Here is a 24,666-nt window from a genome sequence, read left to right as displayed (position 1 = left end):
ATGGGTTTTGTACTATTCATTATGCTAAAGCCCTATAAAAGCTGAGACTGAAAAATCTTCAATGTCAACAGAATTAGTAGGTTAGATATAATGATACTAAATGGGGAGAGAGACTTTCACAGGGTACATAGCTTACTTTGAGGAATGTATTATTTCAAAGCTGAGAGCTGCGTGTATATTAGGCAAACTTGCCTGTGTTGATAGGTTGAAAGGATGACTTTTTTTGGTGGAGACAAGAACTGCAGATTAAATGTTGAGAGAGTCAACACAACTGCATTGTCCGGTTGGGTCCCAAAGCATTGCTTGTCTATTGTAGCCTAAAATTTTGGTGGGAAATGTTTTGAATGTTGCTCCCACTGGTTTCACTAATAAATTGACACAATACTGTATATATTCTGCTGTGGCTTTTTAAGTCACAGACAACTTCTTTTTCTCTTTAACTTCAGGTAAAACAGGGCCAGCAGTCTCACAGAGTTATTTCTATTCTTTTCAGTGATGTTTTGGCACTGCCTATTTTCAAACAGGAAGATTCCAGCCTTCCACAAGAAAATGAGACCAAACATCCACCCTTCCAGTACGTTATGTGTGCTGCAACATCTCCAGCAGTAAAATTATATGATGAAACTCTGACATACTTGAATCAAGGTTGGTATACATACGTTGCAAGCATAACTATAGTGCATGCAGCTTCTGGTGCAAGTCCAAAACTGGAATTGTATTTCATGCTTTGATACATGTGGGTACATCCAAAGTTAAATGCATGTCAGAAATGAGGTTGGATACCTTACTAGTAATCTTGTTTCATCCAACTTGCAGACTCATAGCTATTGTCTGTCATTACTTCCCTTTTACAGGCTGTTGTTTTGGTTTTTCTTTCTTTCTTTCTCACCCCTCTGTGTGTTACCCATCTCCATCCCCCACTTCCCCCAGTAAAATCAACTTGATGGAGCTATTAGGAGACAAACTTCAGGCAGTAATAGCTTAAAATACAGGATTAATGTGGCATTCGTGTTTAAACTTGATTGATAATATGCAAGTACAGTCTGATTAAATTGCTAAGGCACACACAGACCCCCCAAAAAGTCGTACTGAATGTTAAAATGTCAATTCTAAGCAAAGTGTTTCATAACAGAGGCCACTGTAATCACTCTCAAGTTATCTATGCTTATCTGCCCAGAACGGTATTATGTTTGAATCAAAACCACAAGTGCAGCTGCCTTTGTAGTTTGTGTGTAATTTCACTATCCTCTGCCTACATTTATCAGAAATTAACAATAAGTATTTTGTGTGAGTCTTGCTGGTTTTTTTCTCTCATAGCCTGCAGTTGATTTGCATGAAAATTCAGTTTTTCTTCTAAAGAGGGCACTGACTGCTGGTAGAATCACATGAATGTAGTCATTGCCATGTGATAAAACCTCCCTCACCTCTGGAAATGACATTGGTGTCCTAATCTTAGTCAGCTAGGATGCTGAACTCGTATATGCATCATGTGTTTTGGACTGTATCAGTGTTTTGTACACTCATATCCCTCTCTCCCCCTCCTTTGGCTCTCATGCTTTAGGGTCACTAGTTTTACTTTTCCTTGTGGACTTTGACCCCAGATCTCTCAATAGACAGCAGTGTGATTAGAGGACACAGTCCTGCAGAATGACTTGTATGAAAAATAAAAACAAGTTAAAAAATGACATTCACCATTTCTTTTCCATATCCTACCATATTTTGGTACAGTTAATCTTCTTAGATCGTGTGCTTCTCTGAGCACTGTATTACCTTAGTGTGCAGTGAAGAGGACACAGGTTAAAATATGTATTGGTGAATTTTCTTTAGTCTGATGAGGTGTTTAACGTACTAATTGCTTTACTAGATTTGCTGGAATTAGTATCTTTTACATTTTACTTGTGTTTTCTTGACAGGATAACATTCTTGCTCAAGTTGAAATGCTTCTAGTGCTGTGAACATGATGCATGTCATGATAATGTGAGGCATGTCATGCCTGGAACTGTTTAACTGTGTACTGAAGCCCTAAATCTGAGAGAGTAGATTTTATATAATTTGATACTGTCATGATGACAAAGCATCCTTTCAGCTTTCCATGTGAATAAAGCTGCTAAGTGATTCATCTTGCAGCATCCAGTTGGTCTAAATGTACTTTAAACAATACTTGACTATTCTACTAATGCAAATAGTGGATGTTCTTTAGGTGATTTCTGGTGTCTTACAAAGACCTAATCGCAGCATTGAGCCATTTGCTTTGTCAGGTTTATTTTTAACCACTTGGTAGCTTGAGTGCTCTTTCCAGGAGAGAACAGCACAACTGCAGCAGTGTGCTGCGCCAGCAGGATGCTTTGTGCTGCTTAAAAAGCTTCCAAGTTTTATAAACCTTAAGCTTTGTAGAAATATACTTTGTTTTCCTCAGTGCCAGGATCCAGCCTCCCTTGAAGCTCAGCTCTGTGTCGGGAGCCAGCACAGGGCTGAAAGCTGAAGGAGGAAAGTGCTTGCTCTCTTGCCTAGAAGAGCTTGCCATTTAAGTGACAGTGTCTGAAATGACTCTAAATGTTTCATCTGCCCTTGAAAATCTCTTACTGTCAAGATTTATTTTGCAAATAAGCTTTTCTGGTTTCAGTGTCTTTGGTAACTTTTTTCCTGATGTCAGAAAACGAAAGGATTGGTATACCCTCCTTCTAATGAAATATGGGGAAAAATAAGAACACTTGGCCAACTTCCCTTCTGAAGCCAGCTTAAAATCAGGAGCAGTTTGCAACACTGAGTTGTACTGGTACATTGGTTTGCTTAATAAGTTGGGTCCTGGGCAGCTGGCTCTAGGTGGCCCTGCTTGAGCAGGGGGGTTGGACAAGATGACCTCCAGTAGTTCCTTCCAAACTTGACCATTGTGTAGTTTTTGTGGAAGAGGGTACTGCATCTGGTGCTGCATTGCTTTTATGGCTACTCTCCAGGAAAGAGCAGAGGAAGCAGCATACCTAGCTGCCATGCAGAGATGACTAAAATCAGTGCTGTGGTGCTTGCTGTGTGTGGAAGCACCACAGCACTTCCACACTTCACACTTTCAGATCCAGAATTCTAGACTGGAATGTTTCTGTCCATTTGCCTTGAAAACTTCTCATGCTATTTTTGAGGCAGGTATTCCTTGATTTTTACCTTCATCAAATCATCAGTCTTAATGTTATTTTATGCCTCTGAAAGGTTAACAACACTTCTTGAGCAATCAGTCTCTTTTTTTTTTTTTTCTTCTCTCCCCTCTCAAAAAAAAATGATGAGAGAGAACAGAGAAATACTTCCAAATTTTATTAATAGTGCCAGATTGAAAAAAAGCTGTCTGTAGATGCAGACTGTTTACATATGTTATGTGTGAGTAAAATAACACTGGCACTTGAACAAATCTTACTAACAGGAAGAAGTTCCCTCCTGTTGAGTATAGGAGGATGAATGATCCATTGCTTTACTCAGCTGTGCTAGGTTCTTTTGGTTTTGGTATGGATTTATGTAATCAATGGTCTTGCCAGTGATCAAATGCTGCTGGGGTAAAGTAAGTCTGTACATATGTAGAGTATTAATTGTCACAGCCCATATTTGGAGGTCACATCAGTCTGTGATGCAGTGAAATGAATTGAAGAAATCCTTTGCTTATCACAGGGCTGTGACAGCTGAACTTCTGCCTTGTAGGGCAAGTCAATAAATGTCTTTTAAATGTAGTGTATGCTAGAATGTAAAGGTAGTTTGGAGGGTAATGTAGAAGGTAATAAATTTAATGCACTTGATCTTAGCGAACTTCAAAATCTGTTTTGTCCTGCATTTAGGGAAATGTGATTTTTGCAAATGAGTATGTGCTGCTCCCCTTAGAAGAAAAAAAAATCCTGTAGTTCAAATAAATGACTTCCAGCTTTGTCTTTTGAAGCACACCAGTTCATCACATCCACTGGGAAGATAGGTTTGCTCATATATTTGCTCAAATAATGAGTAACTGGCTCTTTCAAATGCTTATTTCTGAAGTTATACAAAGCCTAAAAATCATATGAAGTCAACAGGTACGTGGGCAAAATGAAACATGGGCGAGTAGTATGTATGTTGTATGAAGAGTACAAAAATTGTGCAGGAGTTTGTTTCAGAAGACCAGGCTGTGTTGCCTTTTATCAGTTTCAGAAATAAAGGAATACAGCTTTTGAAAAATAGTAATAGAGAAACAAGTGCTTACACTTCTTGCGAAATGAAATACTTCAACTTTGAAAGTGTCTGTAGTTTTAAGGGGACCAAAAAGTGTCATTTTGTTCCATTAATTCCTGTGTTGTGAAGTGAACTTTGCTATTAAAAAAGAAGTTTCAGGTACTGGTATTCTTATGTCCTGTGAACCAAACGCTAGTTCAGGTGCATTAAACACAAAATAGCTTCTGCTGATACAAATCTTCTCTTTTTAAAGGTCAGTCCTATGAAATACGGATGCTGGATAATCGGAAAGCTGGAGACATACCAGAGATCAATGGAAAACTGGTGAAGGTGAAGTTCTCTAGATGGTGTTACTAACAAACCTCTGGTGCTTGCATATGAAGAGAGTAGTTCTTAACTGTTTATTGTGCTCTGATTCATGGAGGGATGTAGCCAGCTGAGCTGACCAACAAAAGACAATGGGCACAGAGGAACCTAATGCCTCGTGTTGTTATTTCCAGTTTACTGTAAATAAAGAGAGTATGTATGGTTTCATGAAACTTCAGGTAACTAAAGGTGAGCTCATCACTTCATGTACCCTTTACAAGGTCTGCAGTCTGATCTGGTTTAAGATGAGATAAATCTTCACTAAATGTGCCCACGTCTTTCGGCTGAGTAAAAGGACACACACAGTGAAAGGAACAGTGATCTCAAATTTAGGTATCTGAAGTTAGGTGAGAGAAATCCAATCTACAGACTGCACATTTTATGGGTTTTTTCCTTTTCCTGCTGTTACTAGATACTCTGGGCTGTATAGTTTGTGAACTTTGGCTTGCTTGTGTAGTCCTGTGCCTTGTTCTTGCCCGTGGGATGCTTGTTCAGGTATAATTTCAGGAAGTGTTAAGCACAAGCATAAAACTGGCATTTGAGTTGTGTAATTAAACCTTTTACAACCCAGCATGGTGACTTGCTGTAATTTTACAGGTTCATATATTGGCGATGAGCCATTTGGTAGGTAGAGTAGGACAAAGCAGTGTAAAAATTTAAAGAAATAAATTCTATCACATCAGGATCACATCACCAAACTTCCCGTTACTTAACTACTGTACTGCCAGTACTTTAATGAAGGCATTCCATGTTGGTGAAGGATGGTTGCAGGTATTTCCATGTTCCAAAGTTGCCAGTTTGCCATGACAAAGGAGCGGGCTCCGTGTGTGTGCATGTACTCACACGTGCACACGTGCTTTCTGTTAGCTTTGAAATAAAGCCAAGGTGGTGCAATGTATCTTGAAGAGATGCTTCATTTAAAAGTTTTTGGGTTTTTTGGACACTTTGATCCATTCTATAGACTAATTAGGAATAAAATGATACAGATTTGTTTGATTTGTTCAGTAGCAATTAATATGTACAGTGTTTTTCCCCTCTGTATGACACATTGCTTTGTATGTGCATTCATGCAGCAGAATATGACTTAAGTGCACAGCTTTACCAGAGATGGTCACAAAATAGGTATTGTTGGTTGATTGCTTCTAGCTGCATCAGTTGAGTAGTATTTTTAGATTAATGTTTCAGCTGGAATAGTTGGAAAAGTGGTGAGGTTGTTTATTCTTACTGGTACTGAAAATCACAGATTTGTAGTAAATATGCTGACAAATACGAGGAAAGGGAGTGGAAAAAGAAAAGGTCACACTATATTCACTGCTTTTCAGGACAGATTAAGTCTTCTGTGTTTGTTTTCTAAAAGAAGTTGGTGTTGTCTGCACAGTGTTGGTATTGTGCTGTCAGTGTTGCTCAGTTCACTGGATGTAATTCATAGTGACCTTCAGAACGTGCAATCATACGTAATTCTCCTTTGCATTTTTACTACATTTTCAGATCTCTTGTGCTGCTCAGTTCTGTTTCTGTGATCGGGAATATTTTGGGATACTGATGGTTACCAAATTTTTTGCTGTAAATATAGATTTTTTTGGCACTGTTGCTATTTCACAATGTTTTAATGCTTTATCTTCAGGCAGTTTCTAAACATAAAGTAACTTTGTGGCTCATCATTTGTTTTCTTCTTTGTTAGAGTATTATTAGAGTTGTGTTCCATGACCGAAGGTTGCAATATACAGAGCACCAGCAGCTGGAAGGTTGGAAGTGGAACCGCCCTGGGGACAGACTTCTCGACTTAGGTATAACTGGTATAACTCTTTCTGTCTGTTGACACTTTATGAAAATCAGTTTCCAGATTGAGATTGATCATGGTCACATTTATGCTAGGGCTTATGAGAACACACAGAGCAGCTTTCTGTATGCTGCTTTGGCATAGTGTTTATTTTGAATGTAAACGTTCTCACCACTTTCATATTCCTTTAACACCTTTAAGTGCTACAGAAGTAAGATAGCAACTACAGCCTTACACATTTAGTAATCTTTCTAGTTTTGATTGCTAAATGTTACAGTAATTAGGCAAACACAATCAAAAGTAACTTCTCTACTAGATTGTGGAAATGGCACCAACATGGTTTCTGTGTTTTGAGTAACTTGCTCATTTTTGGTGCATAAGATGAGTATGGGGGTGGGGATGATGAGGAGGGGAATCAAAAAAACACCCCCAAACCCTAAACGCTTTGTATGTTGAGTCTACAAAGATTCTTCAGATCAGTTGTAAGAAACTGCTTCTGGACTGAAGGCCAGGCCACCAAAGCCCACATTTTTCCACCCTTACCTGTGTTTGCTGACGGTAACCTTGTATTAAAATTTATTTGTAGTGTTTCCTTGGAATATGATTATTTTGAAACATATACTACTTATTTTAATAGATATTCCAATGTCTGTCGGAGTCATTGATATCAAGACAAATCCAAGCCAGCTCAATGCAGTTGAATTTTTGTGGGATCCAACAAAATGTACATCTGCTTTTATTCAGGTTTGAAATTTTACTTGACTGGATGTCTGTGTTTGGTGCCTTTCAGGTCACAAACAGTAGTACATTTGCACTATGAAGCTTCCTGGTTTCTTACTTGTGGGATAGTCATTAAATACCAGCTTTGTAAGTGAACATGGGTTCATAGTTCTGTAAGGGTCCCTAGTTATGTTTTTCAACTTCACTTGGGTTTATAGAAGCATCTTTTAAAAACAGTTTACGTAAAAAGCTTTCAAAAAGTTCTGTGAATAAAGCTGTCAAGGTTCAAATATTTAGTTATACAGAGTATTGGAATTAATTTATGTCAGTCGAAATAACTGTCAACACTAATGGTTTTGTTTTAGTTGAGTCTCCCACTCTCCTGGTTGTGAGCTTCGGCAGAGGCTCAGGCTTGAGGATATAAAATGAAAAGTAATGTGCTACAAAGAGTTTTAAATCAGACATTTAAAAGATGTTTCTTACTGTGTCAGTAGGCTTCCTTGCGGTAGGATTTTTGTCATTTATGTATTTGATATTCAGGGCAATTGAACATGCTGCCTTTGCAAATTATTTAGATAGAATGTTCAGTTTTGCATTGGAATTTTTAGCTTACTTTTGTCTCAGATCTGTTTTTACTATAAAATACAAAGGTGTAGGTATGAAGTTTGAGGTAGCAGCTTTTCTTACTGAGGCTTCTAAAACAGGTTAGATTCCACACTGCAAGCACGTTAACTTTGATCTAGTACAATGAAGCCATTTTTTCTACTAAGAATTACATAATTACTAAAATGTAGTCTCCTTGAAGAAATGTGAGAGAAATTACTGGCTATTTCTGTTCACGCGCTTCCTTAGAAGCAGTAACAGCCTGAAGGAAATGGATCTGGTTATTATTGTTACACAAGTATAGCTCACTTACTCTGAAAGCTAGAGAGCCCAGCATAGCAGCACTGATTACACATGTAAAGCTTCAATTTCCAGTCTGTGGGTCTCTACTGTTGATAGCCAAAGGAAATAAAAAGCATTGTGGCATTGGCTTGCTTAAAATTCCATAAGGAAGCAAGTATCCCCAAAACATTGGGAGCAGTGTCCAGTAAGATTCATCGTAACTCTTTCTGTTGCACTGATTTTCTCCTTAGATATCTTCTAGGGGTATTTCTAGCTTATAAACCCAGTGTGGCAGTAGTTATTATAAGTAACTCTCAAGTTTATTCTAGCTATAATGCATTGGACAATAGTATCTTGGAAAAGTTTTTGCTGTATTCACGATAGATACAGTTGTTGGGAATGGGTTCAGAGTTAAACAGGGGAAGTTCAGGTGAGATATAAGGAAGAAGCTCTTCCCTGTGGGGGTGCTGAAGTGCTGGCACAGGGTGCCCAGAGAAGTGGTAAATGCTCCATCCCTGGCAGTGTTCAAGGCCAGGTTGGACAGAGCCTTGGGTGACACGGTCTAGTGTGAGGTGTCCCTGCCCATGGCAGGGGGATTGAAACAGGATGTCCTTTCCAACCCAAACCATTCTGTGATTCTATATACATTTTTCTTACAATCCAGCAAGGTCTTATTTAATAAAAACCTGTAATGACTTCTGCTTTTTGGAGAGATTTTGGTGACACACCTCCTTGTTTCTCTACTCTCTTGTCAACTCTAGTACAATGTTTTTGGCTTCATTTCAATACGGGCATGAAAAGGAATAAAATGTTAGTTTTGCAGCTTGGTCCTCAGGCTGGGTAATTTGTTTCTTGTCCTTAGAAAATATATGTGATGTTGGTAACACATAATCAAATCCATGTCTGGAATACTTCTGAGGGTCTTTTTTGTTTGGTGGGTTGTTTTTTTTCAGGTACATTGTATCAGCACTGAATTTACCCCTCGTAAGCATGGAGGAGAGAAAGGAGTTCCTTTTAGGATTCAGGTTGACACTTTTAAACAGACTGAAAACGGAGAATATACAGATCATCTGCATTCAGCCAGCTGTCAAATCAAAGTTTTTAAGGTAACAGAAAACATATCCTTAGTAAGCCTCCCAGAAGCTCTCATAAAGATGGAGGATATCTTTATCTTACTACTTCTGAGATCAGATTTCAGTTATAAAACCATTTTCAACTTGTGTTTTTGTTCATGTAACTATTCATTTTTAGCCAAAAGGAGCAGACAGGAAACAGAAAACAGACAGAGAGAAGATGGAAAAGCGAACTGCACATGAAAAAGAAAAGTATCAGCCTTCATATGACACCACAGTTCTCACAGAGGTAACAGATTAGAATTGCATCTGCTGGCTGAGGAGAATATACGTATATACGGTATATTACTTAGCTGTAGTCTTGGAAGGGTTGGGGAAGAATTAGTTCTATACAAAGATAAGCTTTTTCTTTGACAAACTTGTCCAGTGAACAGCAACATTCCATTTTAAGTTTGTTTAGTAAACTTACATTTAGATACTAGATAGATGCTTGTGTTCAATCTTAGTGTGTTTTAACACTGACTGCACTGAACCCTAGAGCAAATCTTTTGGTACAGATCTAAAAACCTTGCAGCTGGAGGGAAAAAAAAGAGGGGGGAATCTAGAGTTTAATTATCTGCCAAATTTGAGCTTCAGAGTCTTTTTTTGGAGATCACTGAGTTTAAGGCCAGAGCCTCAGTAGGTTTTTGCATTTTATTTAAACATCAGTGAGTTCTATGTAGTTTTCTAAAGGTTTCAGAAGTTTCTAAAAGGCTTTTAGATCTTTCCTCACTGTATAATGAAAAGAAATTGATCCAAATCTTTGGTGTTTGTCCAGATGAGGCTTGAGCCTATAATTGAAGATGCAGTTGAACATGAGCAGAAAAAGTCCAGCAAGCGGACTTTGCCAGCAGACTACGGTGATTCTCTGGCAAAGCGAGGCAGTGTAAGGGACTTCTGCTTACCTTTTCATTGTGCAAGATACCTTGTACAGTGTTAGATATAGGAGAAACTTCCATTTTGTAAAGAGAAAACATTGATTGCTGTGTATTAATATTACTCACTTTTGTGTATACCAATTACTCCATGTTTGCTTTCAGCAAAGGAATCCTTCCTAAATCTAACACTTAACTGTTGCAGAGGGACTGTGTAACTTTTAAGTCAAGAGCTTTCCGTTTATGTGACTTTAAATGAAACAGCTTTTTGCTTTACTGTATGTGTGTAATTAGTAGAAGTAAGAATGGTGAAACTTAGTGTTTTGTTCTATATCTGTACTTAGATTCAATGTAAGTTTCCATGTACGTCAGTATTGTTAAAACACCATGTAGCACTGCAGAGCATTAGTTAGTGATTTTTTTTCTTCAGCCATCTACATATTGTGCTTTAAGCAGGTTTAATGCAGTTCAGAAGAGTCAGTACCTCTTCATGATACGTGCACACTAACCCTGTATGTGCTCCCCAACTGAATCTTAACATACATCCTGCATACTCCAGGATTTCTTAAATGGTGTTTCTCGCTGTGAATATCACTGAGACCTTACATTCCAGATGAGAAACAATTCTGCATCATCCGTTTGGCAAGTTTGAATGTCAGTTAATACTGTGACTGTGGAAAACAATTGCCTGTTCTTTGAACAGGGATAATGTGCTGACAGCTCTTTCCTAGCAGTGTGCAGGCATTGACTTTCTTGACTCTTTTCCCTCAGACATTATTTTCACGTTTAGGTTGTAAAGTACTTCAGTGTATGCCTCTTGTTTATAAACCGTGTAACTGGGTGGGAGAGAAGAAGCAGTATTAAGTCAGATGGGTTCTTTGGAGGATTTTGGGGTGTTCTACACCCTGAAGCTATTACCACTGAGCTGTCTGCATTTACTTTCTACTATTCTTGGTTGTTGGGGTTTTTCTTTTTCTTTTCTTTCTTTATTTTCTTTTCTCTTTCTTTTCTTTCTCTTAAGATGTACATTTAGAATTCTTTGGCAGTGCAGACATTCTTTCACTTGTTCCAGATGGCCTTGGAGGGGGGGTACAGACAGGAGAAATCAGGATTTTATCACTTTCACTCAGAAGACATGTCTGAAGTGTCTTCTGAAGCTGGTTTTTGGAGGGATTTGTACGTCCCCCGCACCTCCTCCTCTCTCTGTTATTGTAAGTACTTCATTCAGTGATTGTTACTTCTAGGAAGAATATAGGAAAAGGTATTTTTAAAAGATATGACAAATGATGAACCGCAGCCAAATGGTACCTGAAACTCGTCCAACCTATTCTTAACAATCTCTTGAAACACTTAAGCTTCCTTTAGCATTACATTAATTGTAGCAAAGAAAAATTGAGGTAAGACAGGTAGTGCTGGACTTCTGTTGCCTTTCTCAAAGCACACAAAGACAGAATGTGTGTGTGTGTTTATTTCTCGACTTCTTGCTTAGGATGAAGAGTAACCCACAGACTATTCTGGAATAACAAGCATGTACAGCTTTCCAGTTCTCTTAATTGTGCAGTGGACTGTTCCTGCCTGGACATGTGCCCTTAATAAAACACTGTCTTGAGATCAGTTGGTCAGTTTGTTGAGACCATTTTGACTTCCATTCCTGTAGGATGAAATGCTTTCAGCTTTGCTAACTTGATACCATCTGCAGACTTAACACACAACCTGTTCCGTCATCACAATGGTTTTTATCATTAGCAAAATTACTAGAAGTCACCAAGCCCATAAAAAATGCCATGAAACACACTTTTTGCTGTATTCATAGTGAAACCTTGATAATCTCTATACACTCAGTAAGTACTGTTTTCAACTATGTAAGTTGAGTGTGTGACTTGTTTGCTTGATCTAGAAAATGTGTGATCTCCAGCTTGAAGGCCAGCTCATAAGTCTTTTTCTCTTGTCACCAGACAGGCTGATTCTTGTGGGCCTTGTAAATATGGACAGGGGATGATGCATGTTCCTACTTTGAGCAGTTCTCTCTTCCCAGTTGTAGCCATCAGAAGGCTTGGCTGTTACCAGAGTTACCTCATGTGCAGGTTAGATGTACCCTATGTGCTAGTACAGGTGTCACAGAGGAGCTTAGACGCAAAAACTGAAGACCTGTTTCCCTTCATTTAAGGATGAGAATTGACTCTGGTTTGCATATTGTGTCTTTATCTAAGATGGCATCTTGTACTTGGCAAGTCCGGGGAACCATAGCTCCCTTACAGAAGGAAACCAGGGTTGTTTGGAGTGTATTCTTCTTGACAAAGTCAACAGTGCTGTTACGTACCCAGTGCTGCTTCCTTGGTGCCCAGAAACACTTCTCTGTAACCTTTTCTTGAGTTTTAGAATTTAGGTTGATGCAGTCTGTAGTTCTCTTCCTTTTTAAAACTGGGTATTGTTATCTTCCTCCTACACCTAGCCTTGTATATAGGCTGTCTTTTTTGTTCCTTTCTTTTTGCATCTTATCTTGTACATACGTGTTCTTATTTTGCCCCTCCAATATTCTGCTGTTCTATTTGCTGGATGTGTCTCATTCTGTTTCATTTTGTTTCTTCCCCCCACCCCACCGCGGTGTGATTTCTTCGAGCTCACCCACAATCTGATTTGGACAGGTTGGTTTCTTACTGTGTTTCCTTTAAGAAACATTGAATTTAATATCTTTTCTTTCCAATTTAACTTGCATGGGATTCTAACACAATACAAAGAGTTTGGTGAAACAAGAGTTTGTTCTTTCTACTGTACTCCTGTCTTTTCCTAGAAAGCAGAGATTGTTTTTCTGTTACCATCACGTGTATTTTCCTTCTCATTCATTTTCATAAGAATTCCATCTAGACTCTTCCCTTCTGAATGTATAGAAGCTAGAGCTGATCTCAGGAAGAAGAGGGGAAAAAAACCCAACCAGATTCTTTCCCCTGCTCTGAATTTGAAAGAGCAGGCGTTGTATTGTGGTAGTTGGGTCTTTAAGACGATGTCTGTAAAGACACTTCTTTCTGTCTGCAGTATCTTGGTTGATTTTTATATTATGCGTATTAAATAATGCATCATATAATACATTATAGTATAGTATGTATATTATAGCATAGTGTAGGATATTAACTGTATCTGTGATAGTTATCATATTACATTATGTTATTTTACATTATATTATGTCACAAGCTAGCATATATAAAGCTATCTTTTGATTAAACTTGGTCAAGTGGTAATTTTTTTCAGGTAGAACTGATTACAGGGCACATGAAGGGAGGTTAGAAGACTTTGAGGTATAGACCTTGAAACAGATTGGAACATTAAGTTTTGGACATGGAAGGTTGGTGCAGAAGCTAAATTTTTTTCTGTGACTTAAATTTAGAGTCTAAAACCTTCTAGAGGTTAAGAGTTAGGAACTGCAGCTGGAGCAAAACTAGCAACGTAAGGATGTAGTATTTTTTCAACTTGTTTCTCCTTACATCTGTGCTCCACATAGCAGATGTCAGTAGCATACAGCTTATGCAGAGTGGCTGGCTTCACATTTTGGAAATGACTACTTCTGCATCCATAACAATTAAGTCAGTATGTGCAGGATGTTTTTGCTTTTGCACACAGCAGCTGCAGTTGTTTCAGGCAAGAACCTCATATTTTATACATCCAATAAAAAAGCTGTAATAAAATTGCTGCTTTGTTCTCTAAAGATGATGCTGTGTGCCCAATTACTATTATCTTGGTTTTGTGTTTATTTGGTATGTAAATATAGTATGGAGTTTGTTGCCGAAGTTGTTTTACCCTATAGTAAAGCATGAATTTGGGTAGTTTCAGGTAGATGGGAAGCAGGAAGAGAAATGACATCAAACAGTGGCTTAGAATAAGTTGAGATTTTGCAATTTTTCAGAAGTTAGGAACATTCCGAGTTTAAACGCTGCACATCCTGGATCTGAAGGTCATACCTGGAAAGATTTCCTATCTCCCTTTTTAACTTAGTGAAGCCATTGGTCAACACTTTGTAACTTCATTCATGGCCTCTACGGAAGGATGTTAAAGATCTGTAACTAAAACAGTTTTCTCCTTTTCAAGAATTAATCAGTGTTTGGAAATAAGACACAGTTTCTAGGGGTACAGTTGTATCAGTGCAGTAGTTAGTAATGGAGGGCAGCTAGTGTCGAGACACCAAAGCCAACAGCTTTGGAAATTCACCAGTATATATTCATTGCTCATTACAGGTAAAGATAAAATACCAACCTTTCTTCTCTGCCGTGGTGGCTTTTTACAGAGTTGGATGCTTCTGTTGGGCAGGGTGACATGTTTCTCTTTATGGCCAGTGGCCAGGGACTTCTGTATAAGTATTATTAGCTTGCTGAATGTCCTCTGGTTAATTCAGTGATGTGCTTAAGAATATAAGAAACATCCTGATTGATCAGACCATGAGTCTCTGAAGTCCAGTTGTCTGTTCCTGGCAGTGGCAATTGCAGAAGGCTGTGCCTATGATCCATTCCCCTTGTAACCCTCCAGTGCCCAGAAACTTCATGCAGGTGTTAGAAAGATGTTAGACTTCCTTCTGAATCTTTGTAGTGTTAATGGATGTGATGCCCAGACATTTGTCTGACCCTGTTTCTGAACCCAGCGGGTTTGTGAAATGCAGGACAGTTGTGCATGCGAGTGATTCCAGAGGCATAAGCAGCTCAAGCTCACTTGCTTGAAGACACTTGAAGAACATATGGTGTTGTCTTTTCTTTTCTCTCTTTTTTCTTTTAATGCTGGACTTTCTTGTTCCTTGAACCTTGCAGAATTAAGTATCTCAATGCTCAAATACTCATTTTTCCCCTCAACAATGTGTAAAGCAGGAGAACCGAGACAATTAGGCATGTTGCGGTAGTATTATAATTACTACCTTTTTCCTTTTTTAACCAACTAACTCAGTCTCAGTGGGTAGGTAGTAACATTTTTGTTGGAAGAGAGCAGAAGGTAAGAAGTGTTTCTAGCAGAAGAAAGGCTTCTTGCTTTGGGTTGGGATTTTCTTTATCCAGATATTTCAAATATGCTTCTTCCCGCATCTAAACTCAGTTTTGTTGTGAACAACTTCAGGTGGGTTTGAAGGCCAGAACCATTAACTGCAGTGCATGCCTTGGGAATGGCTCAAAAGCAGTTCTCTGGCACGAATGCTTTCTTCCCGCTCCCTGGTTTTGAATGTGTTGAATGGAATCTCGTAATGGAGTTGCAGCTAAGGAGGTGCAGCTTGCATCGGTGTGTCCTGATAAGCAGCTTGCATTAAAATTTATGGAGTGAATGTAAAAAACCCCGAAGAAATTATGCTTTCCAAATATGTCAGAAGAGCAAAGTTACATCATGTTGAGCTTTTCTTTTTAAATTATGGCTTTGGACTGCATTAGGGAATGAAGGCCTCTTTTAACTACCTGGTGTAACACAACGTCTTTGAGATTAACGTTAAAATGAGCTTGGGAAGAGAAACAACAGGTGGGAATACACAGAACAGGAGGAAGAGTGGGGAGCACCAGTGGGTGACAGAGGAGCGTGCTTTGTGAGGGTTGCGCTCCTTGTGCTGTAACGGGTGGCTTTGACCATGTAATCAAAGAGTGGGTGCACAGAGCCTCACAAAAACACTGACCTGAATGAAATCCGGGGCAGACTTTAAGCCCTGCAGGGCGTACAAGGCTGGTGGTGGTAAACTGTATGTGCCAGGCTAGGGATCTCGTAACCCTGCTCTGACAGCGGGAGGCCAGCACAGAAATGTTGTGAACTGGTTTACAGAAGGTTGCAGCTGATGTTGTGCTTATTCACTGTTTCCCCTGGATAGTGAAAAGTCTTTCAACACACAATTGTTGAAACATGTTTCCGTGTTTCCAAGGGTCCCCTTCCTCCTACACCAAACCATGATATGACCTTGGAAGTTTCCTTACGGGGTGTTTAGCTGGTGCATGATACGATATCAGAAATCTTTGTTGCTTCAAGAGGCATGGTCTTAACTTACTTGATCTTGGGCAACTTGCTTGTTTTAATCCTGTTTGTCTTTGAACAAACCAAAATCTGTTTGGGTTTTATTTTTCTTCGAAACACTGGGTTTGCAGTGGTGCTGGAAACACCAAATGCTGCTCTCATTCTGCAGGGCTTAATCGTCATGGTTTAAAAAAAAATACCCCGAAAACCCTGATGGAATTAAACAGCTGCCTCAGCGTATACTTGTGGTGGCTTGTATGTATGTCTGAAATCTCCAGCTGACCAAGCAGCTGAGGGGCCCTCAGGAGCAGTACATGTAGGCATCATTTGAGTCCTGCAGTTTCTCAGATTGACACAATTTCGACTGAATATTCTGTTTGTCTTTCACCTGGACAGATACATTAGATTTATCCACAAGGTTAAATCTAGCTTCATAGTTTCACTTACTGTTGCTGAACACCTATTGTCAGGACATGATACCTGCAGTTTAATCAGCCCCTTCACCCCTTTTAGGATGAAAAAGGTTTTTGGGCAGACAGCTTGGGGTAGGTTGGTTTGTTTTAAATTGACTAATCTGGATCAGCCTTCTGTCAGTTCCACCATTAATACCTTCACTTGGTTAACAGAAGACAGTGTAAGTAGGAGTCTTCATGAAAGAACAAGATAAACCAGAAGTGATTTTTACCTGGAGTATCTGCATGTTATGCATGGGATGGGGGAGTCTCTATCTGGAATGACAAATCAGAATTCTCTGGATAAACCCCTGGCTTTCATTTAAAGAAGTGTGCATCAGAGTAGAACAGGCTCTGCTTTGCCAAGAGAAACTTAAGCTTTCATTCTTTATCTTCAGTGCTCACCGTGGCCTGATACTCCTACAACGTTTGTAAACAACAGTCCTACTCCTGCTCCAACTTTTACCTCTGCTCAACATAATACCTACAGTGTCCCAGACAGGTAGGTTTCTTTTGTGTACCCTAATTAAGGTTTACATTTTAAAATCATGGTGAGTCAAAGGTGTTTTCTGAATAAATGCAACTGTTTTCTGGTTCCACTGGGAAATGTGAGATTGTTTTGACTTCCAGTATGTATTTTAGAGTTCGACATTACATGGAGTGATTACTTCTGCTTCAACTTTCTTCTTCCTTCCTATATGCTGTTGAAAACTGTTCATCTTGTCCTTTGTTACGTAGCAAATACTTTACCTCTGAACTATTCTGATTTAGTCCTTGCCTATGGAAACTATACAGCTTTTTCCAGCAAGAAGAGTCTTCACTCCCCTCATACACAGTTAATATAGTTTGCAAGAAGAAAAGCCAACAATAATCTTCACACGCTTTTCAACAGCAATTGTACTGGTAAAAGCATTCTTAATTGAGACATTATTTAAACTACCATCATCAAACTTGGGTGATCAGGGAATGATTTACAGCGGTATTGTCTGGTCTGTGTACTTCGAACTCATTCAAGTTAATTTTCAGCAATGCTAAAATATTTTGCTTAATAAAATTCTAGTAATTCTTTTATTATTCCCCCCCCCCAATCTCTAGCAATTCTTCTTCCCCGAATCATCAAGGAGATGGAAGCTCTCAAGGCTCTGGAGATGTGAGTGTTTGTTTTCTGGTATTGCTCATGGCTCTGTTTGTATAGTTGTGTCAGAACATTTGGTTTATTCATACCCTGATGTTGCAGTAATGTGGAGATGTTTAACTGGGGGGATGTTCTTAATGTTCGATTAATATCCGAATCATCATCTCCAGTCGTGTTTCTTACAGCAGCTTCATCCCTCGGCCACAATCCAGGAAACTCAGCAGTGGCTGCTCAAACATCGGTTCTCCACCTACACGAGGCTTTTTTCAAACTTCTCAGGTATCTCTACTGTTAAATGTTCGGTTTGCATTAAAAGGCATTTCCTTCCTGGGCGCTGGCCCTGAGCCCCGGGCGCAGCTGGGTGCTGTTTGCATGAGCACAGTTCTCGGTATCGCTGTGACCTTGATGAGTCCTTTGGGAAAAGCGCCTGCGCCTGGCGCGTCAGACCGGCGGCCGCTCCCGTTCGGCCGGGCTGGCTCCTGGCGGCAGCAGCGTGCGCTGCTCTCCCAGAACACGCAAGGAGCTGACTTCCCTGGGCTGCGTGAGGCTTCCTCCGAAGCTGTCTTATCCGTAGAAACAGCAGGTCCTGTTCTGTGTGGAACTCTGCTTCAGTGCCATGCAGCAGGAGAAGTCTTTACCCGTGTGCGTTTGTCTAATGAATATTCATGTTTATGACTATTATTTGAATATTCATATTTTTATGAATGTTTTTCATTACGGCAGAATGTCTGGTTATTCTTAAATGTGACATGTGTCAGTGTAGTTCCCACTGTACCTATGGAAGCGAGCAGTGGTGAAAGATGCATTATCTGGCGCTATGTTTTGCTGTTTGTTTTTAGTCTTCCATGTAGGTGTGCAAAGGGTGGGATGACACAGTTACACACCATGAGAAAAATTCCTTCTCGGTTTTTTCTGGTGACGTGTGAAGGGGAGAATATCACAGAATCCGAGACTGGTTTGTGTTGGAAGGGACCTTAAAGCTCCTCCAGCTCCAACCCCTGCCACGGGCAGGGACACCTTCCACTAGAGCAGGTTGCTCCAAGCCCCTGTGTCCAACCTGGCCTTGAACACTGCCAGGGATGGGGCAGCCACAGCTCCTCTGGGCACCCTGTGCCAGCGCCTCAGCACCCTCACAGTAAATACATACGATGAACGAGGCCCTCTCTCTGCCTCTTAGCTTAGCTCATGCTCCTGCCAGAATTCCCTTTGCACCAGGCACCTTCCCTGGTCACAGGCCATTTCTTTCATTTGATCTCATGAGGACTGCAGTTGCCCAAGAGTACAGACTCTCTAATGAGCTGTTCCTGAACTCAAACCTTTATGTTTTCTGTAGCTGGTTAATGTTTTCTGCCTAAAATACATATTGTTTTCTGCTGGGATATACAAGTCCTGAGAAATAGGCTCACATTTAGCCTTTCTGAGCAAGCTGTGAAGGTGTCATCCAGCCCTGAGAAGGGAAGTTCTGCAGATGAGCCAGTATTTCGCAGTACCTTCCTCAGCAAACAGAATGGGAAGATGGTGTTGATAAAAATGTGTGTGTAGTTCTGGTGACATCGTGGGCAGCAATGACTAAATTTTGTAAACTACTGCTAGTAATAATGTAGTAATAGAATACAAATAACTAACATGTTGAGACCCCAGGGGTCCACGATGTTTTCCTGTGCACAGGCAGTATGACAACTTTGGTCAGTTCCTGACACTGCAAAGGGTTGACAACAAAATATGCTCTTTTCCATTAAGCCCATTTCATGTGTTTCATATAAACCCATCATCTCACTTTTTGACCAGGGAGCCTCAGCGCATCAGTCTTAATGAGCTGGAAGATGCTGTTGGTTCAAGGGAAGCTTGTTTGTTTTGCAGGATTCTGTTTTTATGATGGAGGAGTTTGTTATTCGTGGTTTAAGTGAACATACAGCTGATTTGAAAAAGCACAGATGTTCTGACAAAATCGTCATAAAATCCTCCTGTGTTTCTCCAGGTGCTGATTTATTAAAGCTGACAAGAGAAGATCTGGTACAAATCTGTGGTCCAGCTGATGGAATTCGGCTATATAATGCACTGAAATCCAGGTGTGACCGCGGGTGTGAGGCTGAGTGGGTTTTGTTCTGTCATTCACTAGCACTGGGAGATCTGGGAAGCTAGAATCAGGATGGGCCTCGACGCCTGCGTGTGTCTGAGGAACTGGCAGCAGTTAGTGTAAAGAGAGCTCCCATATCCCCCTCTGGGGCAGACCCCTGGTGGGATGCAGGCTCTGGGGAGCTCCGGGGCAGTCTGTGAAGCTGGTACCATGCAGCCGGGCGCTGCCCGTTTCTTGGAAGCAGGTCAGTTTGTTGCCAGAACACAGAACTTCACGTTCAGTGGGGCTCACGACGACCTGAGGCTTTCTGATGTTTCTGATGCTGAAAAGGGTGTTTGTTACCACTGACCTTTGCAAGAGTTGCTGTTGTTACTCGGTAGTTATGTTCCAGGATTACAAGCAGCAGCAGCAGCAGCATCCAGGGACCACTTGCTGTTGCATTCTTTAATGTTTTTTTTTGATGAGTTAAACCCCTTCAAGTGAACCATCAGCACAAGAAATCCACCTTCGTGGCTCAGCACTTCCTGTATTTCAGGGCGAGTAACCTTCCCTCTGACATGTGGTTTCTTCCAACTGCAGGTCTGTTAGGCCCCGTCTAACAATCTACGTTTGTCAGGAGCCACTGAGGAGCCTACAACTGGAAAGACAAGATGCAGGCAACGGTGATAGCAGCAACAGTGCAATATATGGTATGGCACATTGGGGTCCCTTAGCACCACTGGTGTGTCTTAAAATGCCTAAGCCAAGAGAAATGGGAAGAAAAAAAAATAAGAATACTAGTGGAGAGGCTGAATTCCCGTTCCTGGCACACACAGGAAACGTAGGGGGGTGTATTCACAACAGCGTCGCTGTTCGAACGCTCCGGGGGGTGAACAGAACCTTAAAACCTCTCAAGCTTAAATTTTTGATTGTTTTTCAGTCCTCTGAGAACCGCAGTTCCGTGGTAATGAAGGAGTTCTCAAATTAGCTGTGCTGCGTTGTTACCGGCAAAGCGTTACCAGACAAACGTAGGTGCATGTAAAACCTACATGCAAATAAAACACTTCAGTTCTTTCCCAGTTTCTCTTACGTTTTGCTTTTGTTTTCTGTGCAACTGCACTAAAACTGGTAGAGCTTGGACAAGGAGAAGCAGCCAAGCAGTGTACAGGACGACAATTTCAGTATTATAAATGGCTGTTGTTTCAACACAGATTGGAAGATAATATTTAATGGTAAATTCATGTCAATTGTAACATTTAAGAGAATGGAGTTATTTGAAATCATTCTTTTCTTGCTCTTGGCTCTGAGTGAAGAGCCATCGCTCCCCAACCAGCTGGAATCTGTACAGGCTGCTGCCATAATAGTAGTGGTGTATTTTCCATGCAAGAACTGCGGTGGAGGAGGATCCATAGAGGGTACTGTTTCTGTCAAATACATGTATATTCCCTCTGGAAAATGTTTCCCATCTTCAGTCTTTGGTTTGGGGTGGAAGAATGTGCAAACATGGAGCTGCCAAGGGCTTCTAGCACTGTTAAATACAGCTGTGGAACTGTAAATGCAGTGTCAAACTGACCGGCTGCTTTGTGTTACTGTTCCCTTTGCTGTGTTGTATTTTCCCGCCGCCGCCCTCAGCTCTGAGGCGGTCTGTAGGAAGTGTATTCAGGCAGCTGAGAAAGGCTCTCTGCCAGCAGACCAACCAGAACCACCACGCTGATGCTCTGAACAAGGGTGCGGGTCGGATGTACCACCGGCTGTGTGGCGGTGGTTCAGAGTCACCTTCAGGTGACGCCCTGAAGCCCCACCTGAGCGTGGCTGACGTGACTGCGCCTTTCTGTGGAGGAGTCAGGAAAAATGTGGAATCTGCCTTTGGTACTAGAGCAAACGGAAGCCTCCCCCGTGCCAGAAAGTTGTGCTTATGGCTTTACCTTGACAGCCAGGTCATGGCAGTTCATGCTTCTTGGCGAGAACAGAGTGAGAATGAAGTGAAGGGTTTTAGCTTCTGAAACGTTTGAATGCTAGGCTGTGAACAAATTCACACCACTGTTCCACAGAGCGACTTGTTACCAGTTAGTACCACGCTTATGTAAATACTTCTTCTTTCTTGCAGTTTATCATGCAATCTACTTGGAAGAAATGGCAGCCTCAGAAGTCACACGCAAGCTTGCTTTGGCATTCAATATTCCTTTGCATCAGATCAACCAGGTTTACAGACAGGGTCCCACAGGTATCCACATTCTTGTTAATGATCAGGTAATGGAAATTACACTTTCTTGACATTTTATTTATGAATGAGATTGGATGGTGGTTTTTCTTATGCTTGCTTCTTTATTACTGCTTTATTCTGGTTGATAATGCAACCTAGTATTTTCTGGTATTTTGAGAGTATTTTTCCTTTACATTACAATAAGCAGAAGGATCCTTTAAATGTCATTCTTCCTCTACCCAAATTAATTTCACTTACAAGAAGAGAAAGGCAAATGGTCTGTGTAGTTCTGAGATGCTGCAGTAATTACTTAGAATGTATTTGTTTTGAACAGGGAGCCTTTCAGTACTGTTGCACTCGGCTTATGCATCTGCGACACATTTAGAGCTTCGAGACGCAGCCAGCAGTCGTAGGCTCCAGACTGGTTGTCACATGATTGATGGGCAGTATTTTGACAGTAACATATTTTAACTTAATTTGTTATGTGCTTGTCACTTGCCAACTAAAACCAGAAATACCCAGTGCTTACAAGAGGCTGTATTTAATATCTGATGTATATGTTTGGTATTGGTCGTACTCAGGTTTTTAAAACGTTTTTTTCTGTAGATGGTTCAAAACTTTCAAGATGAGAGTTGTTTCCTGTTCACCACAATAAAAGGTACAGTGGCTTTGCTGACAGTCTGAAACCTAACTGTGTATTCTGTCAAGGAGCTGCCTTCAGAGCAGAATGCTGGCCCAGGAAACTCCCCGGGCAGAGTAGGGGCAGATACAGATCTGGCTGATGCGCAGAAACATCAAGATCTGCTTACAGCAGAAATGGCAGAACCCCCCATGTGGCCAGAGGGGTGGAATCGTTTTCATTGCACGTGCAGCCAACTTCGGCCGTTCGGGTTTCCCGTTAAACCCTGGGGCTTCAGGTGGATCCACCCTTCCTGAGGTGCCCAGTGTAGGTCTGGGAAAAGGTGTCAGTAAATTGCTGTAATCTCTGGATGGGTTTGGCTCTGTGCAAGTTTCACCTACAGAAACTGTCCCAGCTTTGAAGACCCAATTACAAATTATTAATCAGAACATTTTTGTTCAGCCGGAAGAAAATTTCTGCAGCTGTGTTTTCTCCTGTAGATGAGCTCTGTTTAAAGTTCTGTTTAAAGAGCTCTGTTTAAAGCTTCACTCCGTCAGCTTCCTGACTTGAAATTCCAAAACTGAAAAATCGTTGTGTATAGTTTTGTGTAGTATAAAAGCTGTCCAGTGAGTGCTACAGACCCATTTGTCTCAGTTGTGAAGCTTTTTGGTGGTACTGCTTGATTCTTCTAACCATAAATCCAAAGGGGCTTTTGTTTTTAACAGTTTCCCCTTGGCTTTCTAGGTTAAGGTTGAGCATCACAAAATAGATGATTGAAAGCACACACTAAGGATTTCTATTGCTCTTGCAGTAGTTAACTAACTGCATTCTGTAATATTAAAAGAAGTGTCACAGTCAGGTGAGGTGGGTTTAATGTGTGGTAGGAAGTGTTCAGGAATAACTGCAGACCAGAGGGATGTTTAAGAAGTTAATTCTTCACGTGCTTAGTGTGAATAGCGAGTTACTGGTACTGGGCATGTTTTGACTTTACTGTTTCATAGTAGGAATGAAATACTACTACACTGAAGTGAACCACTTCTACACAGTAAAACCCAAGCCCATACTTTGCTGTTTTGGGGCATTGGCTGGTATATTTATGGTTATTCTATTTATGATTCTAACAACTAGTACTTTTTTCTTTTCCAGCTGAAAATGGTGAAGGCTTCCATATAATTCTGAAGTGATGTCACATGACTGCTAGACTGATACTCCAGTGCAGAATGAAGTCCTGCCTAAAGATTACAAAGATCATCCAAAACCTTAGGATCTAACTAACTTCACTGTATAAGATGTTTCATATTGAAAACACAAAATGACCTTTCTAATGAGCTGTTTGATAGGTGAACTTTCTTATCACTGCCATAGCTAAGTGTCCTCATGAGAGGTATAATGACATGACAGCTTCGTACAGGCATGGAAGACAATGTAAGCAAAGGTGCTTGCCCTTCACTGAAATAAGGCAAATTATGGCCAGTAGATACAGTTTTTAGAAGTGTTTTCTATTATCTGTATCCAGTTGGAGATGAATGTAAACTTATTTTGGGGCATTTACCTTTCTGTGCCAGTTTGTCTATTACGTGCTTGTACCTTACGCTGGTTTTATTTTTTGATGTTAGCAGAGCACATATTAATCTGTGTGGAGATGAGTAGTTAAGCTGTTAGTGATCAGGTTGTTGGGTCTTTGAGAGTGAAGCTGTCAAAACAGCTTCCCGTGTAAATTGTGTATAAGAGTGTATGTAAGAAGTGTAAATGCCAGAAGAGGGCTTTTAAGAAGCCCTAGACAGATGCAATATATGCATGCAGCAAACTGCATTATCAGTAGTACCTTATTGGAGGGATTAATATAAATCCTATGAGGTACCAAGTAATTGTGTTTTGCTTTAACAGATTTAATGGAAAAGAATTGCCTATGCATCCTTTATGTTTAGTTTCTTAGGTTCCCTGCAGAGCACTGCTGCGGTTTAACTCTTCGCTTGTAAAATTGTGGGGTTTAAGATACTGGCTGCGAGAGGTGGACTTTTCTGACTTACTGGAATTGTGCTGATGAGGGAAGAGGAGCCACAGGCACCGTGGGGCTGGCGCAGCTTTCAGCAGCATCAAATACGCCGCTTCAGAAATATTAAACCTACTCCATGTAAGTCTCCTCCCCAGCAGGGAAAGGCCTTGCTGTAGTGGCTGTTACGGACAAGTAGTGTCTTACCTGTTCTGTTGCCCGGGGAGCCGCGCTGAGCCACTGTTACATTACAGTGCCTCTGCCATACGACCAAATACTTACTTTTCTTTCAGCCAGGAATTGTGCTTTCTCAGTATTTTGGCTCTCTCTCTT

General features: G+C 40.6%; 1 protein-coding gene across 1 annotated transcript; it reads left to right on the top strand.

Annotated features, from left to right (window-relative positions):
* Positions 1-446: 446 nt before the first annotated feature.
* Positions 447-24,319, top strand: UBP1 (upstream binding protein 1 (LBP-1a); the record flags this gene model as incomplete). The annotated part of the gene is made up of 15 exons (XM_010013521.1): positions 447-645; positions 4,433-4,509; positions 6,227-6,332; positions 6,963-7,069; positions 8,884-9,036; positions 9,182-9,292; positions 9,821-9,928; positions 16,726-16,829; positions 17,423-17,477; positions 17,648-17,741; positions 19,441-19,531; positions 20,119-20,228; positions 21,626-21,768; positions 22,328-22,379; positions 23,487-24,319. Coding segments are annotated over 15 exons (1,548 nt in total), but the record flags the coding sequence as incomplete, so codon positions are not given.
* Between the last annotated feature and the right edge of the window lie 347 nt (positions 24,320-24,666).

The sequence above is a fragment of the Nestor notabilis genome, unplaced genomic scaffold (assembly GCF_000696875.1).
Source record: "Nestor notabilis isolate BGI_N333 unplaced genomic scaffold, ASM69687v1 scaffold23194, whole genome shotgun sequence".
Classification (NCBI taxonomy): domain Eukaryota; kingdom Metazoa; phylum Chordata; class Aves; order Psittaciformes; family Psittacidae; genus Nestor; species Nestor notabilis.
The sequence above is the reverse complement of the archived record's forward strand: the minus strand, read 5'-3'. Positions and strand labels throughout refer to the sequence as shown.